At 38.8% G+C, this 15,980-nt stretch overlaps 1 protein-coding gene across 1 annotated transcript in view; it reads left to right on the forward strand.

Annotated features, from left to right (window-relative positions):
- Window positions 1-282: 282 nt before the first annotated feature.
- The window catches only part of LOC141905108 (cytoplasmic dynein 2 heavy chain 1-like), a 108,630-nt gene continuing 92,932 nt past the window's right edge, over window positions 283-15,980 (forward strand). Inside the window, exons 1-8 of the mRNA XM_074793871.1 lie at window positions 283-356; window positions 4,514-4,764; window positions 9,487-9,651; window positions 10,144-10,285; window positions 10,902-11,168; window positions 12,088-12,320; window positions 13,067-13,315; window positions 13,521-13,594. Of these exons, the coding sequence (XP_074649972.1) occupies window positions 4,564-4,764; window positions 9,487-9,651; window positions 10,144-10,285; window positions 10,902-11,168; window positions 12,088-12,320; window positions 13,067-13,315; window positions 13,521-13,594 (1,331 nt within the window). The 5' untranslated portion in view covers window positions 283-356; window positions 4,514-4,563. The remainder of the gene's footprint in view (window positions 357-4,513; window positions 4,765-9,486; window positions 9,652-10,143; window positions 10,286-10,901; window positions 11,169-12,087; window positions 12,321-13,066; window positions 13,316-13,520; window positions 13,595-15,980) is intronic.

The raw sequence follows: 15,980 nt of genomic DNA on the forward strand, positions 1-15,980 counted from the left end.
CTATGCATCCTCGCTTGCCAGTGGCCCGGTATCGCTCCCCGAACTCAATTTTACCAGAAGAACGGCTTTAGCTTAGGGTTCGAACCTTTTGAGGGGAAGATGTTTTCTATGATGATTGATAAGCGTAAGGTGCTGCCGCTCATCACTGGCGCTGTTCATCCGCTGGCAAGCGAGAAACAATGACGTCATCGAGTTGAAGAACCGATTCACCAATCAACGGTGGTTGTGAGTATTTCGATCGTCTACTGAGGAAATACCTGAACAAGCGCTGATCTGATTTACCGTTGAACGGCTCAAATCATTTTGACAGCAACTATACACTTTATTTTCATCTACGGCGAACTTTTGATACGCGGGTAAGATGTTGATAGCATATAGAACTACTGAGGAGACAGTAGGATAGGTATCAGAGAGGAAGAGTGATGAGATAACAACGACGCATCGGATATTTTATTAGTGGACCTATTTCATTTTAATTTCAATGCAATTCAATTAATTTAATTATTTAAGGATTGTCAATTCGGACTCTAATTGACACGATGAAATGAAACCGAAAATTGAATCAGACATTTTCAGGCAACCTGTGTCAGTGTCAGGTTATGTTAAAAACTGTGTTTGAAATTTACACACACAACAGTAGTAAAAATTTTCACAATTGCTCATCAAGTGGCGATCCGGTTGTTGTTGGTAGTCAGTCATTAGCCTGTCATCCTCCCACGGCAGGGATTCGAACGTATGGCATCGCTACACGCAGTCATGGCACGAACCCCAGCCACAGTATACCGGGTGCGCAGATACATGCGCAGCTTTACCAACGAAAACTAGCGGCACCATTCAGATTGCTTGTTGTATAATCGCTGGGGTGAATATCACGGAACAACTATAGATGGGAAAACCCAGGCTAAAATAAAACGGGATATCTGATTGGCTGACAATGACATCATCTAAGCTGCGCATGTAGCTGCGCACTCGGTCTAGTGTGGGTGGGTTTCGTACCGTGGCAATCTCGATGCTGTCAGGCTTGAATCCCTACCGGGGAGGATGGTAGCTGTGGGTTAGTTTCATGATCGGACATTTTCACTAACAAACCGCATAATAGGAAGTGGGTGTTTTGCCGATGCGGCATTATTTTAGTAAAAGCTAATTTGCCGATGAAGATAATAGAATATAACAATAAAATCATTATATTGGGTCTAGGATTAGGGTTTCGATAGGGTTAGGGTCTAGAGGGTCCAGAGACAGGTTTTCATCGTGAAAAATGACCCTCAATAGCCCCTCAAATACCCCTCAAATTTCATATCGATGGTCCTGTAGAAACCATGATAAGGCAGTGCTGTTGCTAATACAAGTTATCTCGTAGTTAGTTATTGAGCTATAGGGGGCCTAACAGGCTTTGTCAATCATTGTTCAAAATTGACCAATGAAAATTGAGAATGAAGCAAAGTTTGTTCTCATTAGCCTTGTTCACGCTACCACTAGTTCGACCGTTTTAGAACAGACCAAATCGGCGATTGGCATTTTAGGTCGGTCCTAATTGGTCCGCTCTTAATTGGAACAGGCCAGTTAGACCATTCTAATACAAAAGTGTGAACGTGGCTATTGCCAACCAATTAGAAAGTAGAGTGATTCTTTTTGAGATTCAGCGCAGCTGAATCTTTTAGTATAAAACAGAGTGCTGAATTCGTCTTGACTGCTATCTCCTCCGAGTGTGAAATGATTCACAGGCTAAGGTCTGCATTAAGTCGGCTGTAATAATGGCAGCTAAGTGGCAACTGCTTTTGAAGGCTATTGATGAAGCCTAAATTGGGTAAATTGGCAATTTTATGCCGTTTTTGGGGATTTTTAGCGATGTAGTGTGACGTCATCTTGATCTACTAAGGCAAACAACACGAGCAGAATTATGCAACATTTGCAGTCGAATTTACAAGTAGGCTTTTTATATATTACTGATACAACATAGCCTATAAAATTCTTCAATGAGAAAACTACAAAAGAAGAAATAAAATTGACGAGGATTTTTCATTTACTGTGCTGAAAATTGCATGTCGATGCGCGGTCGTAGTTTGCAGTATTTACTGTGGAGCTGTGATGATAGCGCCCTCGTTTTAGTAACATGTGAAGCTCACCAAAATCAACGCCATTAAACTTTAGATAAAGGATATTCTCTTAATGAAAAAAAGATTTGTTTGAAAATATTTGAACTTAAATTGATTACACTCGGGATTATCTTGACAAAAAGCACGTTTGTATCGTTTTAAACAATTCTAATTCGCATTAAAAACACCATACAGATTGGCCAATATTGTATAGTTGAATTTGAACACTCAGTTAGCTGCGCCTGACTCGCTACGATCCTGCCTTTGAGCGTGATCCATCTCATTGACCACTGCATTTTTTTGAGCTGCTATGCTAAGGTTCATGATGAAACGGGTTACGTAGTAGGGTAGCTGCATTCCGCGCGCTTTCTCATACGGCGTGATTTAAGTTGTAACGCCGATAGAATGATCCTACGAGGGAATGTTACTGTCGCCTCTGTCGGGTGAATAGATCCGCTTACACGCACGTATTGTTCATGTTGAACTGGTGTAGGCCTACTGTAGTTTGAGCATAGATAAACAATTCATTAGAATGTCGAACTTGTTACTAACCCGACCACACAGAAAGAACCTGTTTAGTTGTAAAATGTTATAATATTTATCAGCTCATTTCTAAAACTGCCGGGTCTGATATAGTAAAATATCATTGATCATGGTTTTAAAAAGTAATGTACAGGGTAGATAGGTGGCCGGCTGTGTCAACTATTAAGCTCAGCAATGAATGGAGAGACAAGGTATCATTTTTTTAATCTTAAAATAGGGATTGTCCCCATTATTTATTCATTTGTTTGGTAAGTTTCGTTTGATTTTTCGATTGAGTGTCCCTTACAGACCCACCACACCTGCCGGGAGCGAAACAGGGGGTTTGATTTTGAAATCGGAAATCGAAGTACAGATATAGTTGTGTGATCGGCGGTTGAGTTCAGCGGTCAGAATATTTTTTAAATCGAAGTACATAATTGGAAATTCGGTTCCGGTTCATCCAAACAATCTTCCATTCAGTCTGAACTGGCAAGTGACTGATTGGGATGAATTTTTCTGGCTGCCTAATTTAATACATTGAGATTCTGGAAATAGCTATATTACAAGGTTGAAGATCATTTTGTCCACTTATATATTTTTTTTGTCGTTTTCTACGTGTAAATATTCCGGTAGTTTAATGTGGTTTTTTCTCGGGTAGATGTTGATGTAGAAATCCTCTAAGTTGATGATTCCGCGTGTTGACTAGATAGGAAGAAAGCACATTTCGAAACGCAAATTTTCCAGATGAGAGTATTCGGTCCTGGGGTATCCGAAGTGTAGTTGTATGACATCGACAGTGCAGCTCCGATGAGGATGGGTTTCTCCGTCAAGGGGTGCGCAGTTGGTAATTCACATATGGTGCTGAATTTGCCTAAAAGTAAAAGTTTTACACTGGGAGCAGTTTTGTGTTTCTAATATACAGTGCATAGTTAGGCCCGTGAATGTATCGCAATCAAACGGACAGTGCTATGCGCATTGGTAGACCGTCAGTAAGAAAGCGGCACAGACACGTGAATATTGAATACATGTTTGTACACTTACATATATACAGTCTTGATTTTTTAGCCTTAGGTCTTGGCTTTGAAACCTGAAAATCCGGACAGAGTTTGTGTGGAACTAAGAATATTTTCTCATCTCCCGATACAGCTAGATTTGATTTCAGCTTCAGCAACAAAAATATAAATATGGCATCTGAGATGCTTTTGATTTAACGAAACCTTATAATTCATTAGGAGGCTCATAATCTATAATGATTATGATGTATGTATTTCGTTTCAAAATATATGAGGCCTACTTTAAATGTGATTTGTATTTACCTTCTCTTCCTTGTATAAACAACTGTTTGTCATTTAAAATCTAATTACCTAATACTTTTATAACATGCATTTCCTTTCATATCAAGTATAAGCTGATACAGCACCTTACTAAACCAATGTATGGTCTAGTATGGTGGATATGATTAACTCCTTCAAATTCACTAACTTCTGCGCTGGATCTAACAGTGCCCATGGGCACCTTGTTTACCTTAAGATAGGGATCGACCCTGTTAATTAATTGATAGAAGATTTGGTTTGATTTCCTTTTTTGGTGTACCATACAAATGCCAAAACACCTGTCTGGAGTGAAGCAGGAGGTTTGATTTTGAAAGCGGATATCCAAGCGCAGATACAGTTGTGTGATAGACAGTCTAATTTACAGAATTTTTAGTTTACTTAAGTCGATATACATAATTGGACATTTCGGTTCGTTTTCCGGTTCATGTTAACAATCTTCCATCCAATCTAAGCCGGCAAGCGACTGATTTGGGTATATTTTTAGCTGTGCCTCGATAAATCTAACATGTTGATGTTTACCGTATAAAGTTTCTAATCTAGATCGTCAATGATTTATTGCAGGTGTCGTGTCAGGAAGAAGCGAATGACGTGTGTTTTTACGGACTTCTGAAATGCCGTCTGGAGATTCGCGTAAAGATTTTATTCTGACAACGGCTGGTAACTATCTAACGTTACCGGTGTCCGATAGTCGAATATCCAGTCTTCACAATGATGTCGCGTTGAACTCATTCCTCGATGATGGGAACATTGCCGTTCTGGCGACTACACTTCATCAGCGGGGTGACAGTAACAAAGTGACATTCTCGAACAAGGTACAGTTTCATCTATGGAAACCATAACAGGGTCCCTACGACTTGTTGATTCCAATAGAAACTCCCACTAAGTGCTTTTGAAGGTGCTTGAAATTCCTTTAAAACACCTTCAATTTTGAGAAAAAGGCAATTAGAAATATTTGGCTAGTTAACTACGCCTAAATTGGTACAGTCGGGATTTGTTTTTTCCCATTAGGCAGTTACCAAATTAGAAACCAAGTTGAGGTAGTGTAAAGGATAAAAATTTGTTTACAAAACCACAAAATTAACGGCTTACAGACATAAACAGTACCGATTTAGGGGGAGTCTACTGTAATTTTGGATATGAAAGTGATGAAGACACTTCGTCGAAAATTTGAAATTTTTTCATGCAGGAATGACTGATTTGTAAGGATCCTGATTAATGAAACATTGTGCCTTAAAGTCTAACCCAATGAGGTATTGGTATCGCTATTGTGGCAAGTGAGTTGAAAAATCCACCTTATTTGATGACTTGTTTGATAGGATTTGGAAGCCTGAAATTCGGTTCAAATTCCATTGAAAATTTTTAGTTTAACTGTGGGCTATGTTAGTATCGTTGTGCCATCTGGTATGTGCCAGTGCCTCATTAGATTTATAGGCCTATATACAAATTGACTGCCGCCTACAAGTTTTTCCAAAGAAATGAACGGACTGGTTGATATCGTTGTGGTAGGCGGCCTTATGAATCGTTCGAGGTTTGATTGATAGGCTAAATCCAAATAGCCTATAGGCCTAAACTAATTTCGAGCGAAATTTTTAAGCGAAAATTTAGAAAAAAAACAAAAAAGCTATAAGATTCAATTATGATAATAATAAGAATAGTTTTAAGAGTATTTTCAGTGCCAAATATTCATAATGAGTGTGATCAGTGATACTCATATGTTGGTATAATTACTCTTGAGCGTATTGCTGCGATCACATGGAGACAATTCAAACGGGCACGAACCCATTTTGGTGTGAATGGAGTTGGTCTGCGCCTAATCTGGCAAAATTGCCAAATTAGGTGTGATTGCGGCTTTGACAATATCTCTAGCTGTGTATCAGTCGTCTCACCCTGGGTAGAAGTAACATCTAAGCTACTATTAGCCCTGAGTAGTCCAGACCAGGTATATGTAGCTTGTTGGAGTGAGGCAATGAAAATAGATTTCTTGCCCGTTGACACGACAGGGTTCGAACCTGTGTCTGGCATCTCAAACATTGAACGCTCTGACCACTTGCCCGCAAAGTTCAACTGAACTTGAATGGCATTTAAGTCCTTCGTGAGATACAAATGAACTGCATGATGTTTAAAGTGCTGTTTGGTAAAAAAAAATGATTTGGATTTGCCATTTAGGCATAAGACAATAACACTATTCAGACATTTAAGCCATATTCTCAAGCCTTACTAATCATGTTAATGTAAAAAAATGAAATGAATTGAATAAAAATGTACCTGAATTTGTATGACAAATTGAATGCTATCTTTTCAAAAGGCAAACTGTGAGCCGGGACATTCAGAGGTATATATTTCTTGAATTATCTTCTGTGTGATGAGTGATGCACCTTTTTTCTGGATTAAAAAACATCTTGGCTTTCAGATATGTGACAGAACGTCAGCTTTGGGTTTTGAAATTTTGAATGCCACAATCGTTGCCCACCTTGTTGCATACAAAATATATCCTTTGCTCAAATTTCTCATTGCGGTCGGGCAGAGTGGAACCTTTTAAAAAGCGAACTTCATCAGGGTTAACTTCAGACTAGATTTAAATTCACCCCGTATAGGTTTTGGGTATGTGTTTACGTCTGATACGGCCATTCAGAGTTTTGGCCTAATAAGTTTGTCCTTGTTGTCATTTTGTTTGCCTGACATCGCTTCAGCCTTCATTCAAAACAGCCGTGGCAGCTCTGCGTAAGGCAGAATTTTCCAAGTGAAAAACGTGAATTTTGTGCAATTAATTGAAACCTTGGGAAAATGGAAACCAGAAATCTTCGAAACCTTGAAGGGGTTGAATTGAGTATCGAACCTTTATCTAATGTACCTGGTACATGTACCGGTATATGGTTTAGTTGACTCCTGGAGCCAGTTGCACAGTCGTGACTTAAGTCCAAAAGTGGTCTTAAATCTTGAAACTGGTCTAAAGTTGTTAGATTGGCTATAGAACTAAGTTGGTCTTAGACTGGTCTTAAGTCTAAGCCATGACTATGCAAACGGCCCCAGAGGTTAGAAGTCAAAACTGGTCGATAAATACAAACATACAATCAGATTTTTAAGATACTATGTTTGGTTATGTCCACAGAAAGAAATAAAGCCTAATTAAATTTTCTCATTTGGGCAAAAAAAATTTCCGTTTGTCATATAAATAGTATTTTTCGTTTTAGGCCCACTTGGGACTTAAATCCCAGCGGGCTATTGCGTTTACTTTTGTTTGTCCGTCCATCCATCCGTAGACGGAATCCAGTTATTTTGGGAAGTTTTGAAGACGCTTCAATGTAATGTCTTGATATTTGGGTTACACATGTCACACACCCTAGACACATCTTCGGCCCAAAAACTGGCCCTGTCGGAATCAAGATGGCCAACTGGCAGCCATTGTTGTTCTCCAAAATCAGCACTTTTTGCGCGTTTTTGAACTTTTGGAGGGAAATTTTGAAGACGCTTTGATCAATTACCTTGATCTTTCATATTTATTTGAATCTCCCCAGGGTCCATCAGCATAAGAAAACTTGGGTCATCGGACTCAAGATGGTCGTCCAATGACCTTATTAGGGCCCAAAAATGTCAATTTTGGCCCTAATTCTGAGTCCTGTAGCTTCCTACTGGTGCGTCATTTCTCATTTCAATTGCTGATGGGTATCTTGATGCTGATGGGTATATACCTGAGACAGGTATTTTTGATCGGCCAATTATCACACAATTGGTGGCCATCTTGGTGTCGTCAGTTCTCATTCGTAGGTGGGAAAAAGTTTTTCAAAATTATATTGATACCTAAGCATATTTTGTTACCACAATGAATTAGAAAAGTGTAGCTTATAACGTGTTCTATGATTGTGATGAGTTTCAAGGTTATTGGTTTTTGTATATAGCCACCAGGGGGCGTTGAATAATACAATATCTTAGTATTTCTATATTGTATTGGTACCAATGCATAATTTGTTACCACAATCAATTGCAAAGTTGTAGCTCATGACATCGTCTTTGATTTTGGTGAGTTTTAAGGACATTAGTTATTCTATATGGTCACCAGGGGGTGCTGAATAGTATGATAAATTCGTATTTCCTTATTATATTGGTACCTAGGCATATCTTGTTACCATGATCAATTGCAAAGTTGTAGTTCATGACATGTTCTATGATTCTGGTGAGTTTCAAGGTCATTGGGTTTTGAATATGGTCACCAGGGGGTGTTGAATAGTAGAATAACTTTATATTTCCATATTAAATTGGTAACGAGGCATATTTTATTATCACAATCAATTACAAAATGGTAGCTGCTGATGTATTCTATGATTGTGGTGAGTTTCAAGATCATTGGTTTTTGTATATGGTCACCAGGGGACGTTGAATATTGAAATTGTTAGATTATTGAGCATTTCAAACCACTTCCCAAGTGGGCATGGTGTCCCTGGACCCCAAGTTTTATGATAGTTTCATTCTGTAAGACTGCGTCCAAGTTTAATGAGAGATTTCGAAACAGTTTAGAATGTTTAAGCATGAAGCTGACCTTTGATTATTTTCATGCTTTACGTTTTAATGAAAATTAACTCTGCGTTTATTCATATCTCAGATAGACATATTTGCCGCAATAAAAGCTTTTATAACCACGTTACTCTTATATCGCTTTTAATGTGTTAACATTTTTTATCCATTAGCAATGCCAGGGGCCTTACCCGGCAATTCGTTTTAGTGAAAGAATACCCATGTGGACGGCTGGATAATCTTAATCGAAATTTGTAGATTAACCTACCATTCCATGCACGGCTGAATCCAATGGCAGGGACTCAAAATGTGTGGATCTAATTTGAATATTAGGTATTTTTGTCTATTCGATACTCACTGGGAATGCCTTCTTTGACATGGTAATAATCAATGGAGAAACCCTTCCAAATAGCATGGCAATCAAGGGTGCCGCCTGTTTGGCTAAGGGTAACTCAGTCTCCCGCACTTAATTTCTTCCACATACCAATCGAAATCTAAGAAACTTTTTTCAAAATGAAAGCTCTACCAAAAACAGAGTAGAAGAATCAATCTACCCGGTAACCGCTATATATTTCATAAGGTGGTATGCGTGATAGTGTATTCGGTAGCCTAGAAATCTAGTTCAAAATTTATTGCAAATGAACCAATTTGGACAATGTAAATCAGTGCTCCCTGAGTTTAGGAGTTTAGTCTACTCTTCAGTGGGGACAATCATAGATCACCGCTGAATAGGCAATGTAATGTGCGATTTTTTACCAAATTATCTAATATCAAAATTTTTCCCAGAAAAATAACTATTCATATCATATCAGTAGAGGAAATAGTTTCGAGTCCCTGCTATAAGAGAAGATGGTATATTGCATTATGCTTGCATTTCTGATATTCTAAGCTAAGCTTGAAAGATACATATGGGCATTAGATATTAATGAATTAGGCTAATAAATGAATTTGTGTTTCAATGTTTCCCGATTTGTTTCTAATTTGTTTTAAAGCGAATTCATTTCTAATTTTGAACAATTTTTTAGATTGAAGAAGAGGGCTCGAAGACGATTGTATTCTTCAAAGTTCGGCCTGAAGTGATTACACCTGATAATATACATCGTAATGTATTTGTATCTACGATGTTGGATTCTCCAATTAGTTCTCTGTATCACGCCGTTCAGAAGGTCTTCGCTCCTGTCCTTCTCGAGGTAAGTGTTGAATGCAGTGCTCGAATGCTCCAAGCTCGTTTCCACCATTCCAAGAATTGCAATTTCAATACCAGGGACCAGTTGCTCAAAGGTTGGTTAAAGATATGGGGTGGATAAATACCATAGCAACAATGGACTATCCACCATTTCAACTATCCACTGGTTAGCATTAACCAACTTTTGAGCAACTAGCCCCAGAGATTTTTGAAAATATAGATGCTGTAGTCTGAGAGTAGTTTGAAAGTTGTAGTATTTTTCATCGCAAAATAATATATTTGGTTGGTCAGCAAAACGAATGAGTTATGATTTGCGATGAAACTTGCGTCGCGGTGTATTAGTGAAACATGCACTATTTGTAGTTCGAACCCCTGATATCCAAAAAGCTGCAATAATTAGATGAAATATCTAAATAGTTCATAAATCGTTGTCAGTTAATGATAGATTTTACTTTTTTAAGACGTTTTAAATGTGTCTACTTTTTCGGTATTTCAGGATGAAAAATGGAGTAAGAACTTTGACCCAAAACTGCAAAGTTTACTGAGCGAATTGGAAGCTGGACTTGGAAGTGTTATTCGTAAACAAGATTCTTCGCAGTGTGGCAAAACTCCTGAAGGAGGAGATAATAATGTTGGAGGTACCATAACTCAGAAATATTTGCCCTAGATTGAGTTCTGAAGTTGCAACTGTAATAGTATTGCCACTATTGTGTGTGTGACAATAGAGCACAAATAAATCCTTTAAAGAAACAGATCACGATAGATTGTACACTAACAAAAGTTAGTAATCACTTGCCTCGGTTTTATTCACACCGGAGAGAGAGCTTCTTCCGGTCTCCACAGTTACACTATATTGAGGTACACGGACTCGAACACTAAACGATGGAACCGGACTATGATAAACTCGGCCCATCACACCACCCCTCCCCTTAAATTGTCGAGGCCGCGCACCGACATAATAACTGACAGATTAAAGTTTGTTCCACAAACACAGTTTTCACGTTCTTCGTTTCACAAGCACAGTAACCAAGCGAGATATAGCGTGATACTGGTTAAACCTGCTCATACCAGTAGTTGTTGGTATTATTATTATTATCCCTAGCCTATATCTCCTACTGTGCATCAGTAATCTCTCCCTAGGGCAATGAGTCAACTATCAGGCTTCTAATTGTCAGGCTTCTAAGTGTTCCCGGATGGCAATGAGGATAATTGTCTTGCAGTTTACGATTGTAATAGCAATATCTTTCTTTATAGGTATCTTGACTCCGAATGATGAGTTTCAATATTGGGCTGAAGTTGCTATATCCGGCAACAAATTAGACATCAAAGAACGTGCTCAACATTTCCAAGATCTTTATCAACCAATTGCGAAAGATTTCGGTAGCCTCGATGCGTTGTCTTTGTTGGAAGTCAGTGAATTGGTTGAACAATGCCAGGATGTATTAGACGATATCTGGAAACAAACCGAACAAGAACCGCCATATCCTGAAAAACGGATGCAACATCTCATGGATGTGCTGGGTACGTACACTGCTGATCAAGTTTTATAGATTTCAGTTTATAAATTCAGTAGCAAAATACCCGTGGTATATGGCAAAAAGCTGCAATGATCACTGCTGTCTAGCAGTCTTCCTGAGCCTTATGATCTCTGCTGTTTAGCAGTCTTCTTGACCCTAATGATCACTGCTGTCTAGCAGTCTTCCTGAGCCTTATGGTCACTGCTGTTTAGCAGTCTTCCTGACCCTAATGATCACTGCTGTTTAGCAGTCTTTGTGACCTTAATGATTACTGCTGGTTTGCGGTCTTCCTGATGCTTATGATCACTGCTGTTTAGCAGCCTTCCTGACCCTTATGGACACTGCTGTTTATCAGCTTCTTTGACCCTAATGCATTATTCACACTCCGCTGCCATTAGCGGAAGTGTGTAATAATAAGTTATCACACGGCAGTAGTCTGACTGCCAGACTGGCACTTTTGTGTGAAGCATATATTGGCAGCGGGTCATTCAGTTGGCCATTTCAATGGTCAAAATAAGATATGGAAATAAGATATTACAGTTAATCCCAGAATCAAGTTTTCACTTGTTAATTTTCAAATTGGGTTGGTCAGGTTACAGCAAGCAGACGATTATTTTGGGTTTGGCCTCATGGCAATAAATCACAAAATGTTATTGTAATGATTAGTTGTGTGATTCATTAATCTCATTCTCATTTGCATTGTGTCAAAATCTGTTACATTTTACTTGCAAAGGATTATGATTTGAATAGGGAACTTAATATCTGTTTTATAAGTCCTTTCTTGAAGATTTTTATGCTGGCTATGCAGCTCAAGATTTAATCTCCAAATTTATATGTCTTAGCCCTAGGTTTTGTTTTACTCTACTTAAACTTAACGCTGAATTTATTGTCCTCCAAAGATTTATGTCTATTTTGCATTTTAGGCGGATCATTTTGCCGTTACATTCAACGTAAGTTGTCTGCTGAAGATTTGTGGAAAGGCCAGTTTAGTAAAGTACGAGATGCTTTGCGTGCATCACACACAATCTGCGACCGATGGATGACGTCTTGTGAGACCTTGACCACGCAGTTTTGGAAGAGATATGGACCACATGCCTGGAAAGGGGATAAATTTGTTCCAGAGACTGTTATCCAGCTTGGTACACGTTTAGAAGAGGTAAGAAAGCAACTCGCATTTCTTCACAAATTAGCTTAAAATTGGGGGCTATTTTTGTCTTAATCATGGTTGTTTGGTGAGTAGCTTGTGTGTCAAACAATTTCAATATTTGTGAAAATGGAATCCAAGATGGCCTATTGGTTTCTGAAAATGTACATTTGAGCAATATCTATCTTATTTACCTTATGTTTTTCCCTTAAACTTCATATAATCTGCTGTGATTAGCTGATAGAATTATGTTTTGAAGTCATTACATTCGCGAAATGAATATTCTCGGCTATGGCTAAGAAGTAATTCCATTCAGTGACTTCTGAAATTTGATTTAAGTTAAACAATTGATTTGTCTGCCTCATCAAATCATGTTGGCCCAGTTACACAGTCATGACTTAGATTTGGGACCAGTCTTAGACCATCTTAGTTCTATAGCCAATCTTACAACTTGAGACCAGTCTTAAGATTTAACACCACTTTAGGACTTAAGTCACGATTATGCAACTGGCCCCTGATGTTATCCAAGATGGCCAGCAGGCAGCCATATCAGAAATCAGAAATGAATCATTTGCATGCAACTATCATATATTATGAGAAATATAAGCAGCAGCTTTAACTCGATGGTTGAACTTATCATCCTCAAATAACCCCATCCCTGATATTCTGCCTAAGGTGATGGCTGAGATGTATGCATAGTCTTTGTCATCACAGAGATTTTGTTGATATTTTCAATGAGATTGAATGAAACTTTTCAGATTCTTACTCTGAGAACAGTGCACGAACAGCTGTTGAAGTTATTGTCTCATCAAGAAGGCCAGGAATTGCGCATATCGGAGGCATTTATGCCGTTTAACGGCCTGAATCCATTGCAGTATAATCCTTATACTCAACCGCTATGGAGGGCCGCAGTCGGACAGTATGAGAAAGGCATGTCATTAGCTGAACAAAGAATAGCTGTGAAACTGAGGACACAATTCCGAGGACTGGATGCTAATTCACACCAAGTAATACAATTTGATTCATACCTTACATTAAATTAATCACCTTTAGGAGCTCTACCCCTTGATGGTCTTCTGGTTTCTCCCTTTCATATATAATCATATATGTAATCAATGGTAAACCATCACTGGGGCCATCCCAATGAGAAATTCCTTGTTTTCTCACATGGTAAATCCATATGTCGGCGGTGACCATATTTTGTATTTTTAGTTGTTGAGAGAATTTCAAAGATACAAGGAACTGATTCAGAGACCAAGCATTAGTAAAGAGCTCATGTCTGAAAGGTATTACAAATCAACATTCTGGAGATAAATGATTGTTTACGTTATGTGAACTCTGCCTACAAAACACGTACTGGAACAGTTGACTGATGAGTGTGATAGCAAAGTTATTGCACTTCTGTTAGTTTCATGCCTATTAAGCAGGCAATCATCCAGTCACTAAATTTAGGAAACACAGCATGTGGAGGCTTTGCAAGAAACGTGGAAATCACAAAGATACGGCATATTTCTGTAAAACCTGCAAAATACCCTTCTACACTGGTGATTGCTACAAACTATCACTCCAAAAATAAATACTACCAATTTGACCTGAAAAAAAAAGTCTAGATTAACAAAATAAAACCAACTTGGTGGAAATATCTCTTCTAGATTTGATTTTATGAATTTCTGAAAAACATAGAAGTCCTGGCAAAGCGCGGTATTTCCTGAAAATAGGTGTGGCAGGCAATGTTCTCGCTGAGGGGTTTTCGCATGGCCGCCCGCCATGCTACGGCACTTTTACTTTACCGCCACGCAAATAAAAGATACGCCATGCTTAAAAAAATTCTGCATGCTTAAAAAAATGATCCGGAGTTTATTTACTTATCCGGCTTTCTTAGACTGTCAGGTTCACACGCTCAATTTTATTGCTGGTGCATCAATGATTGTATAAACACATTCTCATAGTTACTTAGTAAAGCCCCTATACGTCAATACTTGTATAGTTTTGCGGAGCGGAGCGCTACTGAACTGCCGTGGTAGGGCCTATAAATATCCAGAGATTTCCCCGTGCGTTAAAAATAAAAGAAAATAATGCCAATAAAGGTCACACCACTGCGCCACACCACACCACTTTCTCTAAGCTGTTAATGATAAAATTAAATTATATTAATGGATATGAGAACATGGAACTGTTTAATGCACGTAAGCCTACCAATATACGGCAGAAAAGTGCCTCGAAGTAACTACCGACGATCGCTGCTACATGAAAATTATCGAATTTAAACTAGTCAATTATGGCCCCAAATGCTGGGAAAAAGTATCTAAGCACCTATGAATATAAAGTTTTTCCGGGGCAGGGGCGGATCCAGGGGGATGGGTGGACAGTATTGGAAGGAAATTTAAGGGCACCTTTCTGATCTTAGGGCACACCCAGTATGTCAATGCGAGAGCCGAAAACTTTGAAAATATGGTACCATTTAAAGGCTTTTAGAGGGCTTCTAGAGGCTAGCAGAGCAATCCAGAGTAAACGAATCCGAGACAAGATTTCAACAGATGCGGATAAAAAATGAAGCTGGCGAACCCATGAAAGAATGGTTGTCGCCAACTTCAAGATCAACAATGAATTTCACAGAAGACACCCACTGGCATTTTTTTTATATTTTCCCTAGTGCCCATATAATCTTTAAAAGTGCCCCTTAACAATTATACAGAATACGGCTAAGTGCCCCTTCATTGTTAACAATCGGCAAAAATTGCCTCGTCTTCACATTTATCCGTATGTCGCGTGCCGTATTCCAAACCAAAAATGCCCCTAAAATTTTAAAAATTAGGCAAAAAAGTGCCTTTTTCTTCAGCATTCACCGCGAATTAAAGCCTGAGCGTGCCCCTTGAAAAGGCAAAGTGCCCTTTTCTTCAACATTTTCCGCGTATAGTGCCCTCTTCTAAAGTACGAGTGCCCCTTAAGCCCTCCCTGAAAAGGCAAGGACAAGGTGCCCTCATCTAAAGCATGAGTGCCCCCTGAAAAAGGAAAAACCCTTTTTAATTTATCATGATTAAAGGCCTAATATCAAATATCATTATCTCTCCTCACTTTCTCGGCAGCAGTATTTACCGATTAATTTTATAATTATGCCTGGATTCCGGACACGGAATTAGCGGTTGCTGAAATGATGCCGTCAAAAATATTGCCGGTGAAATTTCGAAGGGCACTTAAAAATTATAGACCGTGTTGGGCAATACGGCTAATACGGTCTGGATCGGCCACTGCGGGGGAGTGCCCCCATTCCTGATATGGGCTCGCGCCTTAGGCGCTCGTGCCGCCAGGCTCTAATTGCGAACCAGCGAGAACACTGGGCAGGGAATGAGCTTATAAGTTGAATATCATAACTAGGAATTAAATCAATGAAATTCGGATGGTTATTCGAGGAATGTCATTGAATATCTGGGGCGGACAATATATGAAGATATGACAAAAAATAAAAGATGGATCAGTATTGGGAGCAAATTGATCTGCATTAAGCAGGTTAATCCGCCTTTCCATAGTTTATCACTATTAGTTATCACGACAGGTAAAGATTATCTCTAGAGCATACAAATAATACTGAACTAAAATATTCCCATGTACATGTTGAGTAGCATGTGATGTGTGAAAAAATTTAGGGCGACACAGAGAAAGTGGTTGTGAAGT

Source organism: Tubulanus polymorphus, chromosome 5 (genome assembly GCF_964204645.1).
Source record: "Tubulanus polymorphus chromosome 5, tnTubPoly1.2, whole genome shotgun sequence".
Classification (NCBI taxonomy): domain Eukaryota; kingdom Metazoa; phylum Nemertea; class Palaeonemertea; order Tubulaniformes; family Tubulanidae; genus Tubulanus; species Tubulanus polymorphus.